At 38.8% G+C, this 24,313-nt stretch overlaps 1 protein-coding gene and 2 long non-coding RNA genes across 5 annotated transcripts; 2 read left to right on the forward strand and 1 right to left on the reverse strand.

Annotated features, from left to right (window-relative positions):
* Positions 1-476: 476 nt before the first annotated feature.
* CCDC66 (coiled-coil domain containing 66) lies at positions 477-23,943 on the reverse strand. Of its 3 annotated transcripts, XM_032699588.1 has the most exons (20): positions 23,752-23,943; positions 22,635-22,699; positions 20,427-20,449; positions 19,434-19,854; positions 18,469-18,604; positions 18,200-18,303; positions 17,123-17,247; positions 16,351-16,527; positions 15,424-15,555; positions 12,576-12,832; positions 12,132-12,216; positions 11,182-11,343; positions 9,154-9,301; positions 8,715-8,837; positions 6,966-7,444; positions 5,997-6,034; positions 5,456-5,739; positions 4,873-4,994; positions 1,270-1,353; positions 477-606 (listed from the first exon to the last, which is right to left on the reverse strand). In XM_032699588.1, the coding sequence occupies exons 1-19, from the start codon at positions 23,760-23,762 to the stop codon at positions 1,273-1,275; spliced, it is 2,973 nt and encodes a 990-aa protein (XP_032555479.1). In that variant the 5' UTR covers positions 23,763-23,943; the 3' UTR covers positions 477-606; positions 1,270-1,272. The 3 variants fall into 3 exon arrangements, with proteins under 3 accessions (XP_032555479.1, XP_032555478.1, XP_032555480.1); XM_032699587.1 differs by lacking the exon at positions 477-606 and having other exon boundaries at positions 974-1,353; XM_032699589.1 differs by lacking the exon at positions 477-606 and having other exon boundaries at positions 974-1,353; positions 20,427-20,503; positions 23,752-23,942.
* On the forward strand, positions 3,164-5,682 carry LOC116792556. The gene is made up of 3 exons (XR_004359181.1): positions 3,164-4,173; positions 4,932-4,986; positions 5,453-5,682. It is a non-coding gene; the product is annotated as an uncharacterized LOC116792556 (long non-coding RNA).
* LOC116792557 lies at positions 7,689-14,253 on the forward strand. The gene is made up of 3 exons (XR_004359182.1): positions 7,689-8,847; positions 9,864-10,103; positions 14,190-14,253. It is a non-coding gene; the product is annotated as an uncharacterized LOC116792557 (long non-coding RNA).
* Positions 23,944-24,313: the final 370 nt, after the last annotated feature.

Genomic DNA, 24,313 nt, shown 5'->3' on the forward strand with positions numbered 1-24,313 from the left:
GTGGTTTTTATGTTGTTTGCAAAATATGGGAGAAACACCCAAACTTGGCTTCATGCACAGAATTGTCAGTGTTATGGCACCACTGGTGTCCTTACAGCTTTTATCTGGCCATTGTAATTACTGTAATGAGAGGAGGACAAACCTGCCTTTAATGACTGTGGGAGTTCAATCTCCATTAGAAAAACCTCTCTCACTTCAGCTTAATGATTCCTGGGGCTTTCAGGGGTTTTTTGGTTTTGTTATTTGTTTTGTGAACAAGCATTGGCATAAGAGTTTTATCTGTTTCTTAATCCAGTCTTTTTTAATTTCACATCAGGTGAGTTATAAACTCCCCCCTGCCCTCCCCCCCCCCCCCCCGAGTCTCTCTTAATTGCCTCATTTTGTCCATCATCTCTGACTCAGGTTTCTGGAAGGCAGCAGCTGGCAGTGTGGAGCTGTGGAGTCTCCAGATGACCCTTGTCGGACCCTTTGGAGTCGACCCTTTTACTGCATTGCTGCTTTTACAGAGACTCTTCTCTCTCTCTTGCTTGTCTTCAGGTTGTCCAAAGTCCTGTGGGGGCTTTTCTGGGTTTGTAATTTGATTTTAGTGCTTTTGTGCAGAATGTGCTGTTTGGTACCACATGATAGTGTTTAAACTACATTTTTCTAAACTCACAAAATTAGTTGGGATAAATATTCTTGGTTAAAAAAGGGCAGCTTTTAAAAAATGAACTAACAAAAGCCATAGACTTTTCCCTAAACTTGAATCTTTGCCTCTGTTAAGAGGTGATTGACTTACTGGTTCAAATTAAGAACAAACCAGTACCAGACTATAGTTGTTACCCTCCCCCAAAACATGGCAAATAAATAACCATTTTAGAAAAAAGAACTCCCTTGTATTCACTGTTTCAGCCTAAAAGGTGGCTGAATATTTAAGTACAGGCAGTATTGTACAGTTAAAAATACTAACAAAGACTACCCAAGCCATTCAGAATACATCTTAATCTTTTTATTTATCAAAGTACACACACTTGAGTTCTACAAAACCCCATGTAACAGTTTTCTTCTGTGTTTTGGTGATTTATATTAAATTCACTTACATCTCGAAGACCATTCTGAACAGACACACCAGCATTAGTTTAATGTACCTTCAATATAAAATGTGACCCTGTAATCTATCAAAATTCTCATAATTTAAATTTCATAAAAAAGCTAGAGATGGTTCATAATTATTACAGTAGCAAAGTGCTGTGCATTTACATTTTAAGAATTCAGAACATTCACATGTACCTCTCAAAATGGTGGAATGAAGTTCTCTTGAGCTACAGTGGGAATCAGAGTGTTCTCCAACTCCTTCTGCTTCTGCAGGAGGCCCTGGAATACATCAAATACAAGGTGAGTGTTCTGTCCTCCTCACACAGCCTGAACTAATGATGTGTCACTGTTTCATACCTGAAAACAATTTACCTGTTGAGGTTCAATACTTTTTAAGTACCCAGCTTCAGAAAAAGCAGTACAAACTCTCTGTGCAGAGGGAACTTTGCAAAAGACTTGAAGTGGGACTGGAGTGGAAGCCAGTCCAGTTCCCAGGGATGACCATGCAGAGGGAAAAAGGACTTTTCCACTATATATAACTGAAGCTCACTCCTTTGTGTACTGTCTCACATATTCTGCTGTGTTCTTGTATGAAGCTGAACCCCAAACCTTGATGGGTATCAGCTTTTAGTCTCAACATAAGTGATACTTAAGATCAAGGGCAGCATTGCCATTTGTACCAGACCAGTGTCAGACATTTCAGGATATACACATATATTTACTGTGAAAAGGTTCAGAGTTCCTGCTTTGCTAATGGCTCTTCTAAGTACTGAGGAAGAAAAAAATCCATAATAAAAAAACCTCCTGGAAGTGTACCCTTGTCTGTTACGTACCACATGATACAGGTATGTAAAGTATGTTCATAAATTTAAAATGTCTTTTTACTGTAATTAACAAGATAATATATATTGATACATCTGGCACCTTGGTCTCCCTCTATTTTAGACCTGTCAGAAATAATTTGGTAGCAAGGAACTTAAAAAAAAAAAAGGTATTTTTCTCAGTTACAGGAGCTTTCTCAAAGATAAGGGTTACAGGCTGCTGGCACAGCTCAGCACAGACCTGATGCAAGGCAGTGGGCACTACAAGAATTTAGACACATATTCCTGTGGCATGGAAGCAGAGCAGCCTGTTAGACTTAACTTGGGATCCTTGAAAGGCAGCAGGTGCCTACTTTCAATCCCTTGACGAACTGCTTCCTAATTAATCAACAGTATGTGCTATTATTGTTAATGGGTCAGTGCAGCTTTCAGTCCCTGTGTCAATAATTACTTCTAATAATTAGTTTCTTGCATTTAGTAGCACGTTACAAAACCAACTCATAAAATGAACTGCCCTAAATAAAGAGCTGAGAAACAAGTAACATTGAAAGCTGACAGTTCAATGTTTATCACTTGGTGTGCAGAGGTAATAGAAGGGCTGAGAAACAAGTAACATTGAAAGCTGACAGTTCAATGTTTATCACTTGGTGTGCAGAGGTAACAGAAGGGCCTGGAGCACAGTAATGTGGAATATTTACGGAGGGACCAGCAGTGAGCTCTGTCCTCCCACAGCCCAGTGCTGGCCATCGTGGGCTACAGGCTGCTGAAGTGCCTTTATTGCCTTGAACATTAAGGTGCTCTGGTATGTACTGACCTGGTGTGGGGGGTGTTCTCCTTTTTCTTAAACTTTGGCCCTTCTTTTTCACAAATAATTCACTTTGCTGGCTTATCCACCGATTTTTGATTTCAGTGAGGAAAAGTAAAGCTGTTGCTTTTTCCTATTACTGCTGTCACCTGAGACATAGGCAGGCTTGCTGTCTTGTAATGAAAGCAGCAAGACACCCTCCCTTTGGCAGGGGAAGGCCCTCCTGTTTTCCCTGGTGTCTTCAGTTCCTCTGGGCTGCTACTGCAACAGCCCAACTGTATTTATCCATCACTTGGGAGTGCAAGGGCTAAAGACTGGTCAAATATTCTGTGAATTTTCCCAGACAAAAGAATGCTAAAGAATGGTCAAATATGTTGTGAATATATATATATATACACATATATATATATTCTGAAACTATCAATCCACTATATATATGTATATATAAATACAAAAGCCAAGACTAATCATCTTCTGAAACAAAACTCTGCTCGTTGTCTAAACTGTATTTCATACAAAATACTGCACTACTTATTCTTTCTCAGTGAAATAAATGATGCAAAACAGGTGTCATCTGCAGGAGTACACAATAATTAGATATACAAATATATTGAAGTTCAACAGTTCATGTCCTAAATACATTCTGCATCTGGCAGGGCATTTAAAAAAGAACTCCACATGTTTTAAATTAACTCTCTTGCAGAACCAAGATCCACTGAAAGACTAACCTTACCATTACTTTTTAGCCACTGTTAAGACTTGAATATTTACTATGCATCAAAAATGTAAACCTCTTTAAATATCCACGCCTTTTGTTCACCTCAGCAAGCAGAAGGATCAAATTGTGCTTTGAATCTGGCTTCACTCTTAATCAAAATGCCACTGGTAAATGAAGCCTGAATACAAAATACTTAACAACTGTAGATATTTAACAAAAATGTTAATGAGCATTGGGGAAGACGAGATGCAGTCCAACCCATCTGGGAGCTGTTGGAAACAGGCAGCTTTTCACTGTTCTTGGGTCACAACTTTTCTTCCTCAGCTGGGGTGTGTTATGACTCTTCCTTTGCACAAGGGATTTACCTGCAGCTGAAACACCACCTGTGCATGGCAGTACTTCCTTGCTAAAGCACAACAGGTAATCCAGGTAATCAATAACTACTGTAATTTTGGTGTACTTCAGTCTGTCAGATTTTTTTCCCTTTGATTATTTATGAAATTTTCCTCCCTCAAGGAAGAGGAAAATAAATACTGCTGCTAGCAAGAAAGGTCTTTTAGAATGGAGCCATTCAAAAAGCAAGGGAAGGGACTGACAGATGTTTATCTTCAGTGTTCTTCAAGAACCAAACCAGAACTAAAGTAAATGTGTTTTTTTGTCTTGCAGCCCTGTCAGACCATTTAGAAGCACAAAAGAGAACTAAATGCTCGTGTGCCTGTCCAGACCTGCTGTGGGCCACACCTTGTTGCCAACAGGTGGAGTATCAAATTCACTGTGTTTTAGTAACTCAATACCATTACCAGTAACTTGCTACAAAGAGAACAACATATACAAATACACACAGGCTTTTGTCTCAGGAGCTCGTGTGTCTGTAGTCTTAAACTAATTTTACTTTCAGAAAATCTGCCTGATTGACAAATCCTGAATTTTCTTTTTACATGCTAACAAATAACTGTCTTGGAAGGATTTTATAAGTGTTTACACTTCCAGTTTGCAAATATACAGGATTTTTCTAGGATTGACAACCCTTCTGCATCAGCCCCACTGCTCTGTTGAGACTCACTCATGCAGGAACTACAGAAGGGAAACTTCATTAACAAGGTTCTAGTGCTGTGTTAAAACACTTTTTTTTGAAATTCATACACTCTTACTACAGACAACCCTAACTATGGAAACAAAGCCATTTCTTTTGATTTCAGGTTCTCTCAGGCACTCCACTGTTTCATAGCTAATCTAAGGACTAAGAGCCCATGGTGTGACTGTAAGGATTGTCCAAAAATGGAAGGCAACATGTGAAAAGTAAACTTAGTAAGAGGCAACAAAAGTAGAGGACAGGACCCAAACCATACATCGTATAATGGAAAATGAATTAAAGATTATGATATATAATAGTTTTGCAATGTTCATTTTTACTTAAGTATACATGCATGTTTATCCACTAAGTTGTTGCTTACCTGGCGTAATTTTGACAATCCTTTGAGAATTGCTTGTTGTCTCTCTCTAACTACATCAGGATTTAGAAGAGGATCTCTAATGTGATCTGAGCTAAAAATCTGTCGTGGCATTTGGTAAGAATCTAGAAGTAAATGTACATCAAATCAGTTAACAATACCCTTTATTAATTTTAATTTTGAAGCAGTAAGTTTTCACAGTTTGTGAAAATCAGGTTTTGTTGCTATCAAGATTATAATCACTGTTTTTAAGTTAAACAACACTTAGATTCCTAAAGCCCAATCTATATACAATAATGCCAGAGAAGTGCAATCATGCTTCATTAAAGGTAAAGAGACGAAAAAGAGAGAGAAAATATTTTTTGGTTGCTTTTTTGTTTTTGGTTGTTTTTTTTTTAAACTTTTGTTGTGGTTGCTTTGTTGGGTTAATAGAGAGTATCATTTAGTTGCACAGCCTTTGTGTGCAGGGCTGTGACCCACGTGGACTACAACAAAATTCTGTAAAAACAGACATAAAATTGGATCAAACTGTAGCACTTGCATCTATAACACTGTAACACCTCTTCTACACGAATCATTTCAGTACCATGGAACTGTCGATACTGTGGGTCATGTGTTGAAGGTCTGGTCACTGGTGCCTCTGGATCGAGGTAATACACTTCCTTAGTTCGGACATAGGGGATGAACTGGGCCGAGGGAGGCCTTCCAGCCTCGGGGACAGGAGGAGGGGAGCTCTGCTCGGCATCTGCTTTGATGCTTTTCTCTCTTCTGCTGCTGTTGTTATGCACCAGGAAATTAGAAGCATGGATCTGTCTCTGTTGTACTTGGAGTAATCTGTTCTTAACTGCTGGAACAGGTGGTGATTCGGATCTGTATGAAACAACTGCAGTTAAGAAAAGCCCAAACAATACTTAAGTAATGTAATTAATTTTCTCAACTAGCAGAGGCAAGGAATTCTCAGAGGACAGGACTTTTTGTTCATTTACTCGGCTTTTATAATTGCAGTCTGTCTGGTCATGTGTATTTTTAATAGTAGACAATCAGCTACATCTAAAAAGTCAGGAAAGAAAAGCAAATGTATTTCACTATTAATGTATTAATTTTATTAATGCAGAATATTGACGTACCTTTCTCCGTTCAAGTGATTCTTATAAAATTGTTCTTCCTAGGAGAAAGCAAAGTCAAAAGTAAAACCAAAAATCTCCACATTAAAAGCTCTGATTTTTCAAAGTTTGTTTTGAAATTCCGAAAGGACTATTTGACCTGGGTTCAGCAGAAAGGTATTTATCAAAGATTTGCATTAAAGAGACTTGCAGTGTCTATGAACTAAATTAAGCAGATTATAGGAAGATTTTCTTCCATTTTCTATATCTTTGGCAGCTCTAAGCACTATCAAAAATACTATATAAATACTTCTATGTCCTTGGAAAGCTGCATTTATAAACTGAAAGGTTCAACCCAAGACAATGATTATTATAGGAGAGATCCAGGTTTTTTCTGTTTGAAGGTGTTAGAAACTGAGGTGTTTATGCATAGAGAGAGTGAGCAAGGGGGAGAGAGAGAGAAGGCATGATAATATTTGATAGTATTTTCTTTAAACAAATTTTTGTTCCAGCCACAAGTTATACTGATACATGCTTATTGCAAATGGAAAATGATTCCACTAAGAAGGATGCATTTCTGTGACAAGAGAGTACATCCTCAATAATCCATAATCTCTGCAGAAGTAAACACTGTTTTCTTGAACAGGTGCTCCTATACCTCACCCAGCACCACAACATAATGACTGCACACAAAAGAGCAGGTCAGTGCTGGCCTGCACTCTGCTTGCAATCAAGCTCCCTATTCACATAATGGATCAGTGGTTGTGAATAAGTGAAAAGGAATCAACTGAAATAACAGTAAAAGCTAATTCACAAAATTCAAATATATTCTTCTGCTCATGATGAACGAAATAGGGTTCTTAATACAAAGGACAGCAGCAGGAAGATTTCAGTGCTTCAGGTTACAGAACTGAATTCCCACGCAGGCAAAACTGTGGAACAAGAGTCTCAGAAATGCACATCACTGTTGTTAAAGCCCAAGCAGTTACCCACCTTCCTGCCTCTGTGCCCCTTATTCCTCACAGCTGTTTCTTCCCGAGGTGAGGGAGTCCTGTCCAAACAACCCCCCTTCCTTGCCCAGAGGTGCCCGGGGGTGTTTCTTTCCATCAGCTGAAGCAGCTCCATTTGTCGCCTCACTTTGTTTTCTTCCCTTTGTTTTTGTAGTTGTTTAGGGTATCTTTCTGATGCTGGAATGTATCTTTTCCCAGGCTTGTTTATGTTCCAGTCAGGTCTTTTGCTGTATTTTTCTGAAGATTTAATTTGTCTTTCTTTTCTGGCATATTGGTCATACAGGTCACTGTAAGTGCAACCAGTCTCTTTTCCTGATATTTTATTTTTATCTATATACTGCATTTCCTTCTGGTATTTTTTGCTGTTAGAGGTTTCTTTATATTCTATAGAAATATCAGGTGATTCACAGTGCACAGTTCTTTCCTCAGCTGACTCAGTGTATGCTGCAGTATTAAAGTAATCTAAAAAAAATAATAAATTGTATTGTAACTCTAAGCTATTCAAATTACTTGGTTGACATTGGTATGCATATCAATCTACGATTATGATTTTATTCAAAAATGACTGTTACAGTTATTTATAAAGCTTTTTTTATTCTTTTTTTATGTGGAAGACAGATAGGACCAGTAGAAGCAAACCTAGCAAGGAAGGGGAAAACCCCAAAAGATTAGAGAACAAAATCAAGTCACTGTAAAAGAAAATTTATGTAAAATGAAACAACATTCTTTTAAAATGCAGAATTCTACTTCTGTCATGGTACTCAAAAGTAAAGAGCAAAACACAGCTTCTGTATAGTTTTCCAGCCATGCCCATGGTTTGGTCATACTCACAGCACTACTGGGAATAATTAACTTTCCTAATCCTTGTTGTCCAATTGAAATGATTTGTTCTATTTTTAAATTATTAACAATCCAGCTTTTTTCTTTACTAAGAGGCATTCACAAAAACATTATTTAATTTGTAAACTGTCCAAATTCACAGTAAAATTTCTACCAGCACTGTCAAACCCAAAAATATTACATTGGTGCTTTGGCAAGCAGGAATAAAATAAAGCTTGCACTTCCCAAGTGACAAGCTAATACAGTTCTACATACAAGGCATAAAATGACTGGAAGTTTCCACAGAATTTGCTCATTCACACCTCATCTAGAACATTTAAAAAATGCAGACTAAGTTTGAGCTGGGTTTTTTAATGGTGTGATACAAAAACAAGAAGATGAAGACTGGAATATGTTCTATCTAGGTGGACCTACAATTCTGTCTGGATATTTAGCAAGAATGTAAACATCTTCTAAACATTTGAATGTAAGCTCTCATTTTCTAATGAGTTTTCTGGTTCCAGAATTATTGACAATGATTCTGCCAATATATTCAAGGACACATTAGGAAAACCTCAGCCCTGCTCGATACCAAATCATATTACATAAACCTGGGAACATTCACACTGAAGAATACTACAAATACATGTTTAAATGCCTTAATAAATTTAGGCCTACGTGACTTGTGACTCTAAGTCAACCCTGTATTGCAGACTGCATGATTTGAATCTGTAACTGGTAAGTACCAACTACACAAATATAGAATTTCTTTAGAAGAATAAAGTGATACACTCTAATACACCAACATGCCTATGTCTGTGCAAGTATTTCCTTCTAGTTTTATTCCATTCTGGCTTACAGTGATTTCACAAATCTGCTGCCTCTGCCTTTGCTGAAGAGCGGTCGGTCGTACCTGTCTGTACAGCGGTGTCCTTCCGAGGAGAAACCTGCTGCTCACTGTGGCTCTGGACATCATCACAGAAATTGTTACTTTGATGTGAAATACCAGAATGACAATCTTCACACTGCGTGTCACCTGAAAAGTTGTAAGTAAAATTGTTCCATTTAGTGACATAGGTTCAATTTAAACCGTGCTATTTGAGTTACCCGACTATGGTGGTGTTTCTTTATGTAATACAGCACCTGACACTTACTCAAATATTCACCATAGTAGTCAACACTTGTATTTGTTTGGAAGGTAAATAAATTGTAATGAAACTTGATTTGTGAAGGAGCCATTTCTGACCCAAATGCAGACAGGGAAACAAACCCAAAAAAACCCCAAACCAGAAACAACTTGCTTTCAAACCCCAAAGAACAGGCCAACTGAGTAGGAGAAGGCTTGTACTTACCACCACCAGGATTGTTCTGACCTTTGGAAATGTCATGTGCCTTCTGAGCCACGTCTGGAATGTGCTGTTCTTGTTTTAATCTCTGGGCTAATTCCTGAGCTTTCTCCATTGTCTGATAGAGCTCTTTGGTTTTAAGAGTTGCGAGTTCCTTAAAAAAAAAAAAAAGGCAAATATGTGATCGTTTATTTTGAGAATAAAATTAATAGGATTATTTAATCCCCATGTAATCCTCGAGGTTTACATATATTGTTATTTTGGGAAAATATTTTTTTTCCCCAAAACTAAAAGTAGTTGAGTAAATACAATATGTAATGTATAATTTCTATGATTACTAAGGATAAATTCAGAACCTCTGCTGTACTAATGAAGGCTGTTCAATCCTAGCATAGAAAAGTGAGCATTTAGATCCTAAAAGTTATTTGGATATTTATTTCCTTTCTAGTAAATTCATCTTTTTCTAGAAGCCATCTGATGTCAGCCGTTTGTGGCTTCCTGTATCTTGTGGTTTAATGAAATGAAAGAAGCCTAAATAAAAATAATAAACCCACCTTCCTCCTATTTCCACAGGAGACAGTAAAAGCTCCCTAACAAATGCGAGGGGGTTACAGTTTCCAGACTCAGTGGGTTCAACTGCAGGAGACAAGGCCAGGGAAAATCTCATTTCCAAACTGTTATTCCCATCTCATCCCCACTTCCTACTGCATTTGCAGGTGGAAAGAAGAACAACCGGTGGTGTAACATGTTTTGAAGGAGCTGAGCAGTTACAGGCAAGGATGACCTTCCCTGTGTTTTACCAGTCCCTGGCATCAGGGATCCACATGTCTGCAGGTTTTGGAGCAGTGACACTATGGAATCTGCTGCTGTTCCAAATAGGAGACTAACTGTAATAGCTGCTACTGTGGCAAAAGGAAGAATGAAACATCAGACGAAGCTTTTAACCTTCTGCAGAGGTAAGAACATATACAAATGCAAAATTTGTACTTAACAAAGGTCAGAAGGTACTTTTGGTTTAACTTTTATATGAAAGTGTTGCCCGTAACAAAGACACAAACCAACAGAGTGCCGGTTTATGCGGTGCTTTATTCGGGGCCCGGGAACCTGAGGACTAGCGTCCCAAGTCAGGATTCCGAAGACCCTCGTTTTTCATACAGCTTTTATACTCTCACACAAACATGTCTACGTACAATTTCTACTTGAAAGCAGTTACACTTAGTTACAAACACAAACTCATATTTCATACTGATAACAATTGGTAATCATCTACTCTAATCATAAATCTGCTTAAGTTGTCTTACCCCTAGAAACTGTTCAGCAGACCCTTACTATATCTAAGGTAACAAATCGTTATATACATGCTTGGCTAAATCCTTTGATTATTGTTCCTACCTCTTCAGTACATTCCATTCTCACGAACAAGGTTGCTAACCTACTACTTTGGAGTGTTGCTCTCTAGGCCTACTCTCCTACTAAGCCTTAGCCATTCTACTACTAAATTTGAATTATTCTGCAACAAAAGCAGTATGTAAAGTTCAGCAATAGTTACAGAGGGGAAAGCTGTAGAACATGAATGACTTTTAAAATTACTGTTCCAGACTACATTCTAAGAAATTCTTAATTCAGACTAAAAGCACATTCAGTCAGATGAACTTCACAGTACTGAAATATCTTAAAAGCATCGAGTTACCAATAACAATAATTGCATCACATACTCTGTGGTATTTTTTAATTTAAAATTTGCATTTTACAATGGATGTTTCTGCATTATTTAGAACTACATTTCCCTTTTTGCTAGTTCTTATAATATCTCTTCCTGAAAAGGCCCTTCTTCAGAAAAAGTAAGTTGCTTTATGCTTGTATGGTGTCATAAGTTTATCAGTTGAGGAAACAGATTTTGATTTCAAATTTCTAAATTTCAGAGTTTTCATTTTCAAAATGATGAAGTGACACAATTCTGAAGGTGAGGAACAAGAACCATTTTCCTCAAAGCTCAGTCTGACTATCTGCACTAAAGATAATGCAAAACCCCACCTCCTTTTGTTTTTGTTTCAGCATTTCTTCTTCAAACTGTTTCTGCAGTTGTTCTTTTTCTCGTGCCAGGCGCAGTTCTTCCTGTTGTTCCTCCCATTTTCTCTTCTCTTCCTCCAGTTGTTTCTTCTTCCTTTTTTCTTCCACCTGGGCCATTATTGCTTTCTAGCAGCACCAGAAAAAAAAGGAAAAATACAACGTTGAGGTATTATAAGCTATTTATTCATATACTTTCATATATGTGTATAATAATTGGATTTGGAAAAATGACAAAAAGAAAAATCAAGACAATTTATTTCAAACACTTTTGGCTTTGTTTTTGGAAAACCACCAGCCCCATCAAGCATTTTGCAATACTGAGATACAAAAAGGAGCTTTTAATGTTTTAGAAAACACTTTTATTTTTCTTGTAGAGAAATGAAGGTCTGGTTTTTACTTTACGTATGTACTGTCAGCCAGGAGTTTGATCTAGCAGAGTAACAGTTTGACCAGAACAGTCTTGTTAAATTTATACTGAGACTTCTTTACATGGTGCTAGAGACACCATGGAGATATACATTCAGTTAGAGAGCCACAGAGGTTATGTAAATGTCAGTAAAGTGCATAAAAAGCTAAAGCTTCGTGGAGTGGGAATCTGTAAATATTAGTCCTCCCCACAACAGTGGAGAGCAGGAAAATGCACACAAACCCACTGGAGCTCTAAAGACTGAACTGTACATTTTTGGAGGCAAGAATTCAGTTATAGAAAGGCAATCATCTCTTTCAAATATTGAAAGGACACTGTAGAGTCTGACTGAATGAAACACTGCAAACAATTGTACATGCAATCTAAAGCGTAAAAGTCAAGTGCCTGCCTGGATTCTGGTATTAAATCTCATGCTTTATTCACGAGACATTACCTTTTATCCTTCCTTCTTATTAAAACAGTGTTAGACTTTAAAACAAAAGTCTACCTGATGTTCTAACTGTTTCTGCCGCCTCCTGTCTCTCTCTTCAATCTGTGCAGGGTCCAGGAGAGCCGTCATTGAACGGAGGAAACTAAGAACAAAGGAACAGGCAAATGTTTTTAATCATTGGAAAATAACCCTAAAGCCTTTCTTTGTTAGAATCAGTTAGATTTCATTTTCATATTGAGGTTATCCCATTGTATTAATTCATAATTATGGAATTCATTTTACTAAGGAACAAAGTAAGGTTATTTGCAGTAAATGTTATTAATGAACAATGGAAGCACTTGAGTCTTTCACAAGTGAAACAATAGGTATTTCTGAAGAAAGAAAAAGTGAAATAAGATCCAAAGATCAGATTTAAAGAAATATTTTTGTTTTTTTTTAAACTTCCGAGGTGGTATCAGAAATGTACTGGCTGGGATGATTATCCTTACACAGCTCACTCACCTGACTTTCTGACTCTGTTCCAAAGCACCATTTTTAGCAGCTTTTTCTGCATTTCCCACCTTTAAGGGCGTGAGATTATTGCCTAAAGCTGCAGGTGAAAAAGGGTGAATAAAAGCAGTCAGCTCCTTAGGGTCAGGTGACAGGCAAAGACTTTCAGGCTGCTTTTTGTGCATTCCATTTAGGGGGTGTTGTGCATTAGCATTAAGGTGGTTCTTAAAAGAATCAAAATGCATTGCCCATCTGTCATGCTCTTCTGCCTAAATAAATATCAAGCAACAAAAAAAAGGAAAAGCACTCAATCACACTGTTTCTGTAAAGTGTGCTTCACAAAACAGACAATACACATTTTGTACAACAGGAACATTAGAAAAGCTCTGTTAGGGAGCTACAATACAGACAGCAGTTAATTCCTTAAATGGGAAAACAAGTCTGTCTGTTGCTTAAAATGCAAGTCTGACCAGGAATTATCCTGCTGATCCATATTTGGTCAGCAAAAACATCACTACTACATTTTCAGAAAAAAACAAACATCAAGATTTATAGAGTGAAAAAGTGTTGAAAAATAAAAAAGTAAATTAACATAAGGTCAGGCTTTTTGGTAGTGTTTTTTCAATTTATAGTACTGTTCTGTCCCATGATTTTTCTAACAGGACTGGGCACTGCTTGTTATAGAAGTCAGTACTGGCCCTGCCTCACTCTCCTCCTGTTGTGTCATTATTCCTTCTCTACTAACAAGAGCAAGTGGCTTCTTTTAAACTGTCCTACATTTACACCCTCCATTTTAATTCTGGACAGTAGCAGAATCAATGTGCTTTGGGCAGAGATATTAATCTCCAGCATCCAATTTTCAGCTAAACATGCCTATTATAAAATAAGCCTTCCTTCAAAAACCTCTTTCACCCCCAGCAGCCACTAGTGCCATCCCAGCTAAGTACCTAAAACTTCTGAAGAGGTGACACACTGGGTGTAAATCTCTCTTCTGTACCATCCAGTCTTATCTTTTTGGCTCAGTGTTGGCAATTGGGACATTCCAATATATCACTAATAAAAGATTTTTACCTAAGGGGCTGTTGTTTTGCTACAGAGAAGGTTTTCACTTCTGACTGTAAGAACTGTTTCCCTGGAGGGACTGGACAACGACTACCTAAAACTTGCATTCTGCAAGAAAATACCTAAAATTATATAATCTGATATAGTTTCTGGGAGTCCTTTCTTTAAACAAAAATTCCCTTGTGTCAGCTAAGTTTAACACCTATTTTAAAAGAAGCATGAAAATCATAGTCCAAATTATAAAAATCTAAGTTACTCTTCCTCCTGTCCCTTTGAATACTCTGTGATATAGAAGCAGATCAGACAGTTCAAAAATCGAGTTAATTCTTTTGAGGGTCTGTGCTGCAATATGCAAAAGAGTTCAGAGTATAAGACAACACCTGAAAAAACAGGTGTTGAAGCAAAGGAGGTTAAGTGCCCATTAACCTCCTTTCAGACAGAGGCTGGGAGTGAAAGTACTGGGGAGTTACTCACTGGTGACTGCACCCTCCTCCCACAGCCCAGCTACCCATTAAAAACAAGGCACTAATGAAGGAACCCTTCACAGCTGTGTTCCCTTCACAGCTGCAAAACTCAGTTTACAAAGGAAACCTGATCCCTTCAACAACTAAGAGGATGACAAGACTCGTGTTGCCTGTAGGTACACAACCGACCTGGGCACCAACGGGTTCTTCGGGAGGGTGGGTAGGAAAGTTCTATTCTAGTATTACAAACTGTGGCATTAAAATGATGAATTGTTGTTTGGGAATTGTATAACTGCTGTAAAATGCTTCAGTTGGGACTAAAAACCGTAGCCTTGTAATCCAGAAGGCCACAGGCTATGAAAATTCACATCCATCGAGTTTTGGTAACCAGGCTTCTTGTTCACTAATAACACAAAACATCTCATGATGCGAAGACAGCTCATGTATGGTGAAAGATAAAATCCTGGAGTTAAAGCTGTGGACAGTAATTTGGGATTCTAGCAGCAGTACAGTCTCACTGCATGTTTTTTTATTCCAAAAAACAAAGTTTTTGGAAAAGTGTGTCAGTATGGGGCTGTATAAGAATGCAGAGCATTCCACTGATCTTAAAAAAATCCGTAAAGATAGTAACAGATAAAGGAAAGAAGTCAGCTTCCATATAAAGAAACTCCAGGGGTATTGACCCCGTTGGCCAACAGGGACAGTATTAAAAGTCTCTTCAGGTATTCCACCTGCAAAGCAATTACCTTGCCCACACTTTCCTTCTAGATCCAGTATTGGAGACCTACATTCAACAGCCTGGAAAAACCAAAGTGTAAACAAGGTAAGGCTATTTTCTTCAATACTTTCTGAAGAGATGTTTTTTAACTTTTTTAAGGTTTCATAAGAGTGTATGTGTATTAAAATAATATTTCTAGAAACAGGATTTAAACAGCTGTGTGATGCACTGTACTTGTCTATAACTTTCCTCCTGTTTTCTCATCTCTTTTAACCTATACAAAATTTCTTTTTATATAGCCATTGTCTCTACACCACCTTCCAAACTCTAGTGCTTTTACATATGGTGGGAAAGAAAAAAAAAAGAAAGCAATATCCCTGTCTTAATCTCTGCAGCAAGCACTGTAACACCATACCAGACAGTTTGTTCTCTGCCACTGAAATACTGGAACAGCTACAGGCTGAATATTCAGTAAGTCCACCCTTACAGTGAAAACATGGACATGCTGCAGATAATGATGCCTTTGTTGCCACTTCACTAGGTCTATGATTTATTAGAACAAACATGTAGAGAAAAACCTCTGTTATTCAAAAAAGTCCCTCTAAACCACAGATACCTTTGATAAATTAAGTTTTTCTTCTATTTTTCGTAGTTTAGCTTCTTCCTTCTGTTTGTCCAACTCTTCAAGCCACTTCTTCTGTTGCTCATGCTTCAAAGCACTGAAAGGTCGTTCCTGTGGCACAGCTTCCTGAAATGAGATAAGTGCTAGTCCCTTGTACAAAAAAATCAGTACCTTGTCTAGCCATGTAATAAAGACTTGGCCTTCAGTTAGTAAGCATAAGTGGGCTTTTCTCTAGCACAGAAAAAGTAAGTTTGTAACTGTAGAAAGTATCTGACTGCTGTTAGAAAGATGCTAAATAAGCCAAACTTTGAACATTATTCTAACTTGAACCATCAGCTTGTCACTCTAGAAAACCTTACTTATATGTATTGTGAATAAAAATCCCTTTCTTCTTCCTATGGTTCACTGCTCAGTCTGTGTTCCAGGTAGTTTCAGCATCACAATCTAATTAGCAGTAATCTGTCTCAAGTAAATTACTTGTCATCTTCATTCTTCTCTTTCTGCTTCTTAAGATGTCTGTATTATTTAACAAACTCCACTGGCACTGAGAACTTCCCGTGCCATCTGAAAAAAACCACTTTCAATCACTGCCTACTAGTCACAACCCAAAACCTACTTTTTGAACCTTCTGCCATCAATATTTTTTATTTTTGATAGGTTCCCACTTCTCTATTTTTTCAACACATACTTAAAAATTAACTAATACTTCATGTCACACCTCTAGTACTGTTCTCCACATCAGCCTTGAAAATGCTCAGTCTTCAAAACATCAGTATTTTGATAAACATTCATTCAGACACAATTATTTAGAGAGAGCAGAAAGATCTAATGAATTCTTCTGGTTTAAAAGAACTACTGGAGACAAATATTTGTTGTCCATAAATAAGTAAAAAAACCCTTGCATGCAATTTAAGATCTCACCCTGAAAACAAATGCTGTGCAACTGCCAGCTGGAAAGTCAGAAGAACTGAAATCAGAAGACTGCCCAGCTGGAGCTCTTGAAACATTCAGTGGAACTTCATCAGCCTCTGTGGCTAAAGCAGCTGTACAGGCACAGTTTTCCTCAGTGGCATTGACTGAGTCAGCTGGAAACACTGTCTACAAAGAACACGATCATTTTTAAGACTTTAGTTAGCTTACCTGTTTGGTTTATATTAAATAGCCTTTAACATACAATAGACAAGTAAATTATACTCCTAGAAGCTGCTATTCATTAAAACTTCAGCCAAAACTTGTAACTAAGCCTCTCATATCCAGTTTTCAGAGTGACAGCTGACTTTTTAAAAGGCAGAAGAAAAGTCCTATTGCTATGCTCATTATTATGTAAACAATCAAACTTACGTGAGAGCTCAGATGACCAATGTAAATAATTATGTAGCCAGGGATTACATTTGAGACTATTCCTCAAAACAGAACTAGAAAACATTTATATTTTTAGTCAGGGATCAAAATGGAAGGACAGGAATGAGTTGTTCATGCTACAAATATCTTAAGTTGCAAAGCTACAAACTGGAGCTACAGGTAAGTGTGGAACAGGGAGCTGCAGCTTTTCATGCCAGGAAAGAGCTTAAAGTCACCACTGATATTGGATTCTACTGGATTTGTACAGAAAAGAAAACCTTGTATGAGTTAGAAGTTAAATTGTTCTGCAGCAGTGGAAACTGTACTCTTCTGTATTTATGGACAGCCTTACCTGATCTGGGTCAGCTGTTTCCACTTTTTCTTTATGGGTTTTATTATTGCCAGGTTCTGCCCAGAAATATCCCACCTCTCCCTCCAAGGTTTCTTTCAGTTTCTTCTTCAGTGCTACCTGTTCATCTTAGAAAAAACCCAAAACATCCAATAAGACTTCCTAATACAAACATTTAGCAGTTGAAAAAAAAGGCATCAATGCATGTCTACCCTGTTATTTTGACTGTAAAATGGACTACAAGAGCTGTCACCCTTGTCTGACCAACCAGTCCCAAACATGACTTTGCTCTTAAGAGAGTGGCAGCTGAGACTCTGCCCAGAGATGCAGAGGTGACTGGGCAGTCCCTCTAGAAGAAGAAAACACCAAAGGCTTAACTGTTTCCCAGGGAAAGAGGGAAAACTAACCAAGCATATAAATTCTCTCAATTTTATTCTACCAGTCTTGGACTACTAAAACATTATTAAAACCAGTGGAGCTATACATGGAAGCTACTGACAAATGCATAATTAAAGCCTGAAACCAAATGGCCTAAATCCAAGTCAAAACCAAAACACAGCACTCCATGTGAATCATAAAAAGTTTAGTTTTAAACATGTTAAGCATATTTAGTTTTCTACAGAGATTCTCCTTGCTTGGTGAGGAGGCAGGAGTGCAAACTGTTTCAAATTCAAATTGCAATTTGATACATTCAGTGGTGCTTGTAGATTAGGCTGACACTTGTCCCATTAAAATCCAAGTGAATGTGTTGATGATAATGGCTGTAAACTGCTGTCTGAATGTGACAAAACCACTGGCAAGTAGCTCCTAAAATATGAAGTATAACAATGCAATTGTTTGAGATAATGTTTAATTGGTAAACATGCATTTTTGCCGGAATTTATTGATAATCTTTGCATAAAATTTTGAAATTCAAGACTCTTAATCTCTCTTGGAGACTAATGAAATTATGTACTTTTCAATTTGTAGCAGATGCACTGATTATAAATAAATTTAAGAGAGCATAAGGAGTACCAAGTTTCTTGGCATCCTGAGTGTAATAAAAACTGATCAAAAATATATTCTATACATCATAAATACCTAATTCCTTCTTCCACTGGATCTTTTTAAATTCCAGTAAGGCTTTCTCCCCTTCTCTTTCACCCAAGGTACTAAATATGTCAGCAGGTTTCCACGAATCCTTTCTAGAAAAAAGGAGGGAGCAATAAAAGAATTTTACCTAAAAAGCTAATCTGTTAATTTTAAAGGTAACTTTTAAATTTACAAACAATCTTAATGTTATTAAGAATCTTAATACAAGTCTTTACTGGGGACACAATTTTTGTAGACAGTAACACAAATCTACCTACATAACTTTCTGTTCTGGCTGTGGATGTGCTGCTTGTTTCCTGCTTGAATCACAGTTCCCTTCACCTGGAACTGATGAAACTTCACAGTCTTTTTGGAGTGATGCTACAATGTTTTCCTCTGATGCCTCATTAGTAGCTGTGGACAACATAAATATATAAAAAAATAAATATACTTATGACCACTAAACTTTCTTCAGCACTGAGAAAATACTTCGAGAACAGCAGAAAATTGCAAACTCCACACTATTTAGAAAAGTGTTTTCACCCCTGCTTACATACTTAAGACACATAAGTTAGAACTTCACAGGGTATTTTTAGAATGCCAGACTCTCAATAAATGCTTATTCTTGGCTAAAGGCTCAGACTTTGGGACTCTACTTAATTGCAGTCTCTTATTCTTGGTGGCAAAGAGCTGACCCTCTCCACAGACCCACCAACAGGAGTAAGGGTGCAATGCAGGAAGAAACACAACAGTTCTTATGCTTCTGAGTGGAAGAACTGGGGAGGAAAAAAACTACTCAGCTGTAATATTTGCAGTTAAGCAAAAAGATACATGTACATCTTTGGGCCAGAGGAAAATGGCAGCACTGCTCATTGCAAGACCTGAACTCTTCACAAACCAGAAGGGCCTGTCTCTGAGGCAGTGATACAGTGCAATTCTTTGTTTTCTACCCCAATGTAAAATTTGCATGAAATATTGCCAAAACTGCTTGCTGGTTTGCTCTATGAAGTACTGGAATACTATCAAACAATCCCTAGTTTTTACTGTTAAAATTATCAAATGCTTGGTTCCCAACAGTAACAGAAAATTTCACATCCATAACAGCAAACAGTATTTTGTCCGAGACCATTGAATATAAGAGTAACATCTCTACAGCATGCAAACAAATTATCAACTCTGAGTTAAGCTTTCACATTTTGCTCTGTTTCCATGAAATGAACTTATTCAACAGCTGGTATCTTACCCGTTTCCTCTTGCTTTTCATTATGAGTCTCAGAGATGCTTCTAGTTCCTTCTTTAACAATCATCAGAATCTGTTGGAGCTGTTCTTGTGTTAAACACACCAAACTTGTCAAGTCTTCACCTGATACAGATGGGGTTTGAGGTTTCTGTTTAGCTTTTTTAACAACATTAGGATCCTCTGAATCAGGATATCTGTTTGTGCCATCTCTTTGGAAAATCAAAGAGGGACCTTTAGTTGTGGCTTCATGTGACGAGTGTTTAGCAACTTGCAGTTTTTCACCTTTTGTCATTGACAAGCTTGAGTCACTCCTTGGTTTTGCTACATTTTCCTGCTTGATACAAGCATTTTGTGTTGACCTCAGGACATGTCCAGCATGCCTTGTTCTCAATGCCTGTTTAGGTGTTCTGGCTTTATTCCCCATCTGTTAAAGCAAAAAGATTTCCCCATATATTAAATAAGGAAATAAAATTGTATTTGAAACAAATGAAAAGAAGATCGAAGCAACAAGTACAATAAGTGTCATTTTGCTTCCTTGGTGACACTTGTAATTATTTCCTATATATTAGGGCCTTTTTCTGCTTTCTGTCCTTCCCTAACCCACTGCACTCCAGTTTACTCAGACAGAGACAACCTGTATGACCAAACTGGAACTTAAACACACTTCTGATCCCTATTTTACCAGAATTCCTTTAGGGTCTCTGAAAGTTCTGATTTATATGATTCCCTGTACTGCTTTACCTTCTTCGCCAAGTAAAATAAAGCATTTTTCAAAGGTAAAAATAGTCACAGAACTATGAATTTATCTGTTTTAACTGCTATTGTGAACCTGAGAAATCACAGAATATCTCAAGTTATAAGGGACCCATAAGTACAAATTTCTCTTTCATAAATATAATCGATTACATGTATTTAGGTAGTTCAAATGAATTCTCAAATTTCTCTGTTAACAAACTAAATAGTTAATCTATGTATTCTAATAGTTTTTCCACTTACCTTCATTGCAGGCTTTGATTTGTCTTTTGGGAAACAAACACAAACATATGAAAGAAGTATTTAATGACAACTTCCTCCTGAAAAACAATCTTGAGAAATTAGAAAACTGGTATATTCATCTGGGTTTTGTAGGTCAGGGGAAAATACTTTGCCTGTAACATCTGCCCTGATTATTTTACTTTTTTTACTTATTTCAGTATACACACTTTAAAAGTATGTTGGGAAAAAAAATTAGATATATTCCAATAACTAGTTCCAGTTTTATACAGATCTGATAAAATTATTGTGCCAGTCTGGCCCTCCCCTGTTATTCATTATTCCTCAGAGCCCTGTGGTAATGGCTTTATCTCTGGTTACGTGATGTTATGTCTCCATTGCTGAGATGCCATCCATTAGTGCTCCCCACATCTATGCCCTGAAACACCCTTAAGTCTTTTAACCCAAATCCTAGAGGATGTATAGAGCTGTAGTGGTCTCAAAAATAATAGTAAGTACCATGTTAAGTTTAATACTTATAAATAAAAAATATTATAATAGAGGGAAAGTGGTACTCAAGAAATCCTGCACATATAGCTAATGCAAAGGGAGAGAAAGTAGTAGAGATATTATTTTACTGGGACACATCTATTGGAAATAAGGCTTCTTCAGCAGCATAATGCAGTTACTGCTCTGGCACTGGCTGCTGATCATTTTGCACTGGTAGCACCTGTACCTTTTTTTGGCATTAACAATTGAAGACACTGGAGAACTGTTGTTAAAGTCTGCAAAACAGCACTATTAATGGCTTCCAACCTACATGACCATTTTAGAATTTGGGAGTATGCTGAACTGTTGTCCTGCAGGGACAGGCACTTAATCCTGAACCACCCTGGTTTCACCATTACATTTCAGTAGTAAAGGTGTTCTGTGGCCGTTTTCATCTCTGGGTTCTCAAGCATTCAACTCTCATCTGAGTAGGTAAAAATCACTTTTTGACTTCTTTCTGACTATTCAGAAATTAAGTGTGATTCTGTGTGCTATTCAAACCCAACTTCTCTGTAAAACAGAGAAACACAAATAGGGTCTTTTCCCATCACAGTGGGGAGATGCATAATGTGGAACTCCAAAGTCCTGCTTATGTGTTATTTTCTTTGATTTTTTTTTTCTGTGTAAGAGAGAAGCATCTGTCTCCAGCAGCAGCTTAAGCTACTGCAGAATAATCCTGCTTTAGTCCCTAAGACTGTGAGCAGTGTCTGTCAGTGCAGAAAACCGAAATTCAGAACTAATACAATCTGATGCAATTTTTGACATCATTCTACTCAAGCAAGTGCTGTTCATATCAGTGCATAACCAAGTTAATTTCTGGAGAAGAGTGCTTGTTCAAGGCTAGTTCACAGTCCAAGGTAATGCTTTATCTTGGAGCACCCTGGAACATGCACTGGCCCTATGCAGTCAATGCTGCTGCTGCTGGTTGTAAAGAGCAAAAGCCATAGCATTGCTGTTTCAGAGGTATTGCAGGGTTTATTACCAGTACACTGATGTTCCTTCCTGACTCAAAACACCACATAAAGCCTCATTAAACAGCTGTCTGGTAAATGCAGAAAATGAAATATAATTTAAAGGGCATTAAATGGAGAATTTCTGTATCCTGACGATGTAGAACAGCTACAGAAAGTAGCTGTAAAGCAGCAAATGTATGTCTGACAAATCACAAAAATAGAATTTATTAACATTTAATCGTGAACAGATACTGGAAAAGTCTATTTCAGATGGCAGTAATGAGATTTGGCCTAAATAAACTGCTTATTGAAAATTAAAAATGTCAGCTGCCAAATACTGAAGCTGCTTTCAAGTAAAAGATGACTGTAATGATGTAATTCTGTGTAAATTAAGCAGAGAGTTATTAGGCCTCTTTTTTCCCTGGTAAGTAATGTGATATAAAGTTAAAAAAATTATCCAATTGTGCCAGTTGATACACAATAGCACTTTTATGAATAGAAGCAAGACTACTGGCCACCTGTTCACAGTGGACAAACTATTCAGAACTTCACTATCAACCTACTGTTCAGAACCAAGGTCCTGAGCAAAAAGACTTGTAAATAATAATGCACAAACATTCTTCCTGATCTGAAAAATATTTCAATAAAGCTGTGCTTTGTGTTGCTTGGATCTTAGGTTTAACTTCAAGAAGCTTTAAAGATTACTTGAGATAAATGATTAAAAAAATACCAGAAGTAGCTAAAATTAGCCTAGGCCTTCCATCCAGTACTTCAGTTTCAAGCTTCAGTCCATCACTGCAAAATGAAAGAGAGAATGGAATCTGAAATATTAAGTAATCCGATAATGTAACATCATTACATTAATAACAAGGACAATCATACTTAATTACAAGCCAATATTTACTGTTGGTCCAGATGGTCTTTCACACCCCAAGCTTTGAATGTTTTGAGAAGTTACTTAATACAAAGAAATCAACGAGATAAAAATATACGAGAGTATATTTTTACTGAAAAAACTGGATTTGGTGTTGCAAAGGTTGATGCTGAAGGTGCCACTCATATATATATATAAATATATATATATATAAATATATAGTTATCCAGTGCAATACGCCTGTCTCGAGAATTTCGTCATCCTACAATATAAACTGTGTGCTACAAAACCGACTCATCAAGTCTCCGAGAATGCCAGCACTGACCACAAAGAGGGGCTGTGTTCTGGTAACAGCCCTTCATTGTGCTTCTATGCACAACAGTCCACCTTTCCAAATGGAACAAGCTTTATTAGAAGGGTTTATTAAAAGACAAAAGCGTGGCAGTGCTTAGGCAACTAAGTACACACACGCTCATTTTTCTACTACTCATAGCAGGGTTGAGAAACCCTACTATGAAGATCAGTGTTCAAAATAAGACTTGTCTTCAAGCTTTCATTAAAAAAAAAAAATAAAAAAAAAACAATCCAGCGAGCACGGAACTTCCTCGGGAGCCCGGAGCGGTGTGACCGGAGCCGCTCCCCCGCAGCCGAGCCCGTCCCCGCTCTGTGCCGCACCCGGCGGGACGCGGAAGGTGCGCGCCCCCCTCGCACCACTGAGCCGCGGTGTCCCCAGTGTCCCGTCCCCAATGTCCCGTCCTCCTCCACCGCTTCCCAGACCCCTTCCCGAGGCCCTCCCGTGGGACGGGCCGTCAGTCCCGGCTCTGCCCCGCTCCCCGTGCCTCTGCCACGCGGCACCGCCGCGCTGCGCTCCGCGGGGGCGGCCGGGCGAGCGGCGCTGGGGCCGCCCCTGCCCGGGCACCGGGAGCGCCTCCCGCCGCCAGCCCAGCCCAGCCCAGCCCCGCTCCCTCCTTACCCCAGGTTCATGGCTGTGCCCGGCGGCCGCGGAGCCGCGCGGAGCTCCGCGCATCGCCCGCCCCGTCCCCGTCTCCGTGATCCGCGGCCCCGCTGAAGGAGCCGGGCGGCGATTGGGCTTCCCGAGGGCGGGATTTGCCAATGGGCTCCTGGAGCACTGCGGGGCGGCGGGGCCGGGAGCGCTGGGGGATGGAGTCCCGCACCCCTCCCGCGACTGGGAGCGCCCCGGGGATGGAGCTCCGCGCCCTCCTCCCGGGGGATGGAGTCCAGCACATCCCTCGCGGCCGGGAGTCCCGGGGGATGGAGCCCCGCACCCCCCCCGCCGGGAGTCCCGAGGGATGACGTCCCGCACACCTCTCGCCTCCGGCCCCGCCGGGGGTGCGCAGCAGTTGCCGGGCGATTATCCCCGGGCTCGGGCCTGAGCTGCCTCCGGAGCGTGGGAGGGCGGCGGCTGCTCGCTCGCCTTTTAGTGCGTTTATTTATTTATTTTCTGGTGTGGCTTTGGCGAAGCGGACGAGGCAGGAGAGGGGGGCGACGCTGAAGGTGGGGGACGGAACGGCCTC

This window comes from Chiroxiphia lanceolata, chromosome 11, assembly GCF_009829145.1.
Source record: "Chiroxiphia lanceolata isolate bChiLan1 chromosome 11, bChiLan1.pri, whole genome shotgun sequence".
In the NCBI taxonomy this organism is placed as follows: Eukaryota; Metazoa; Chordata; class Aves; order Passeriformes; family Pipridae; genus Chiroxiphia; species Chiroxiphia lanceolata.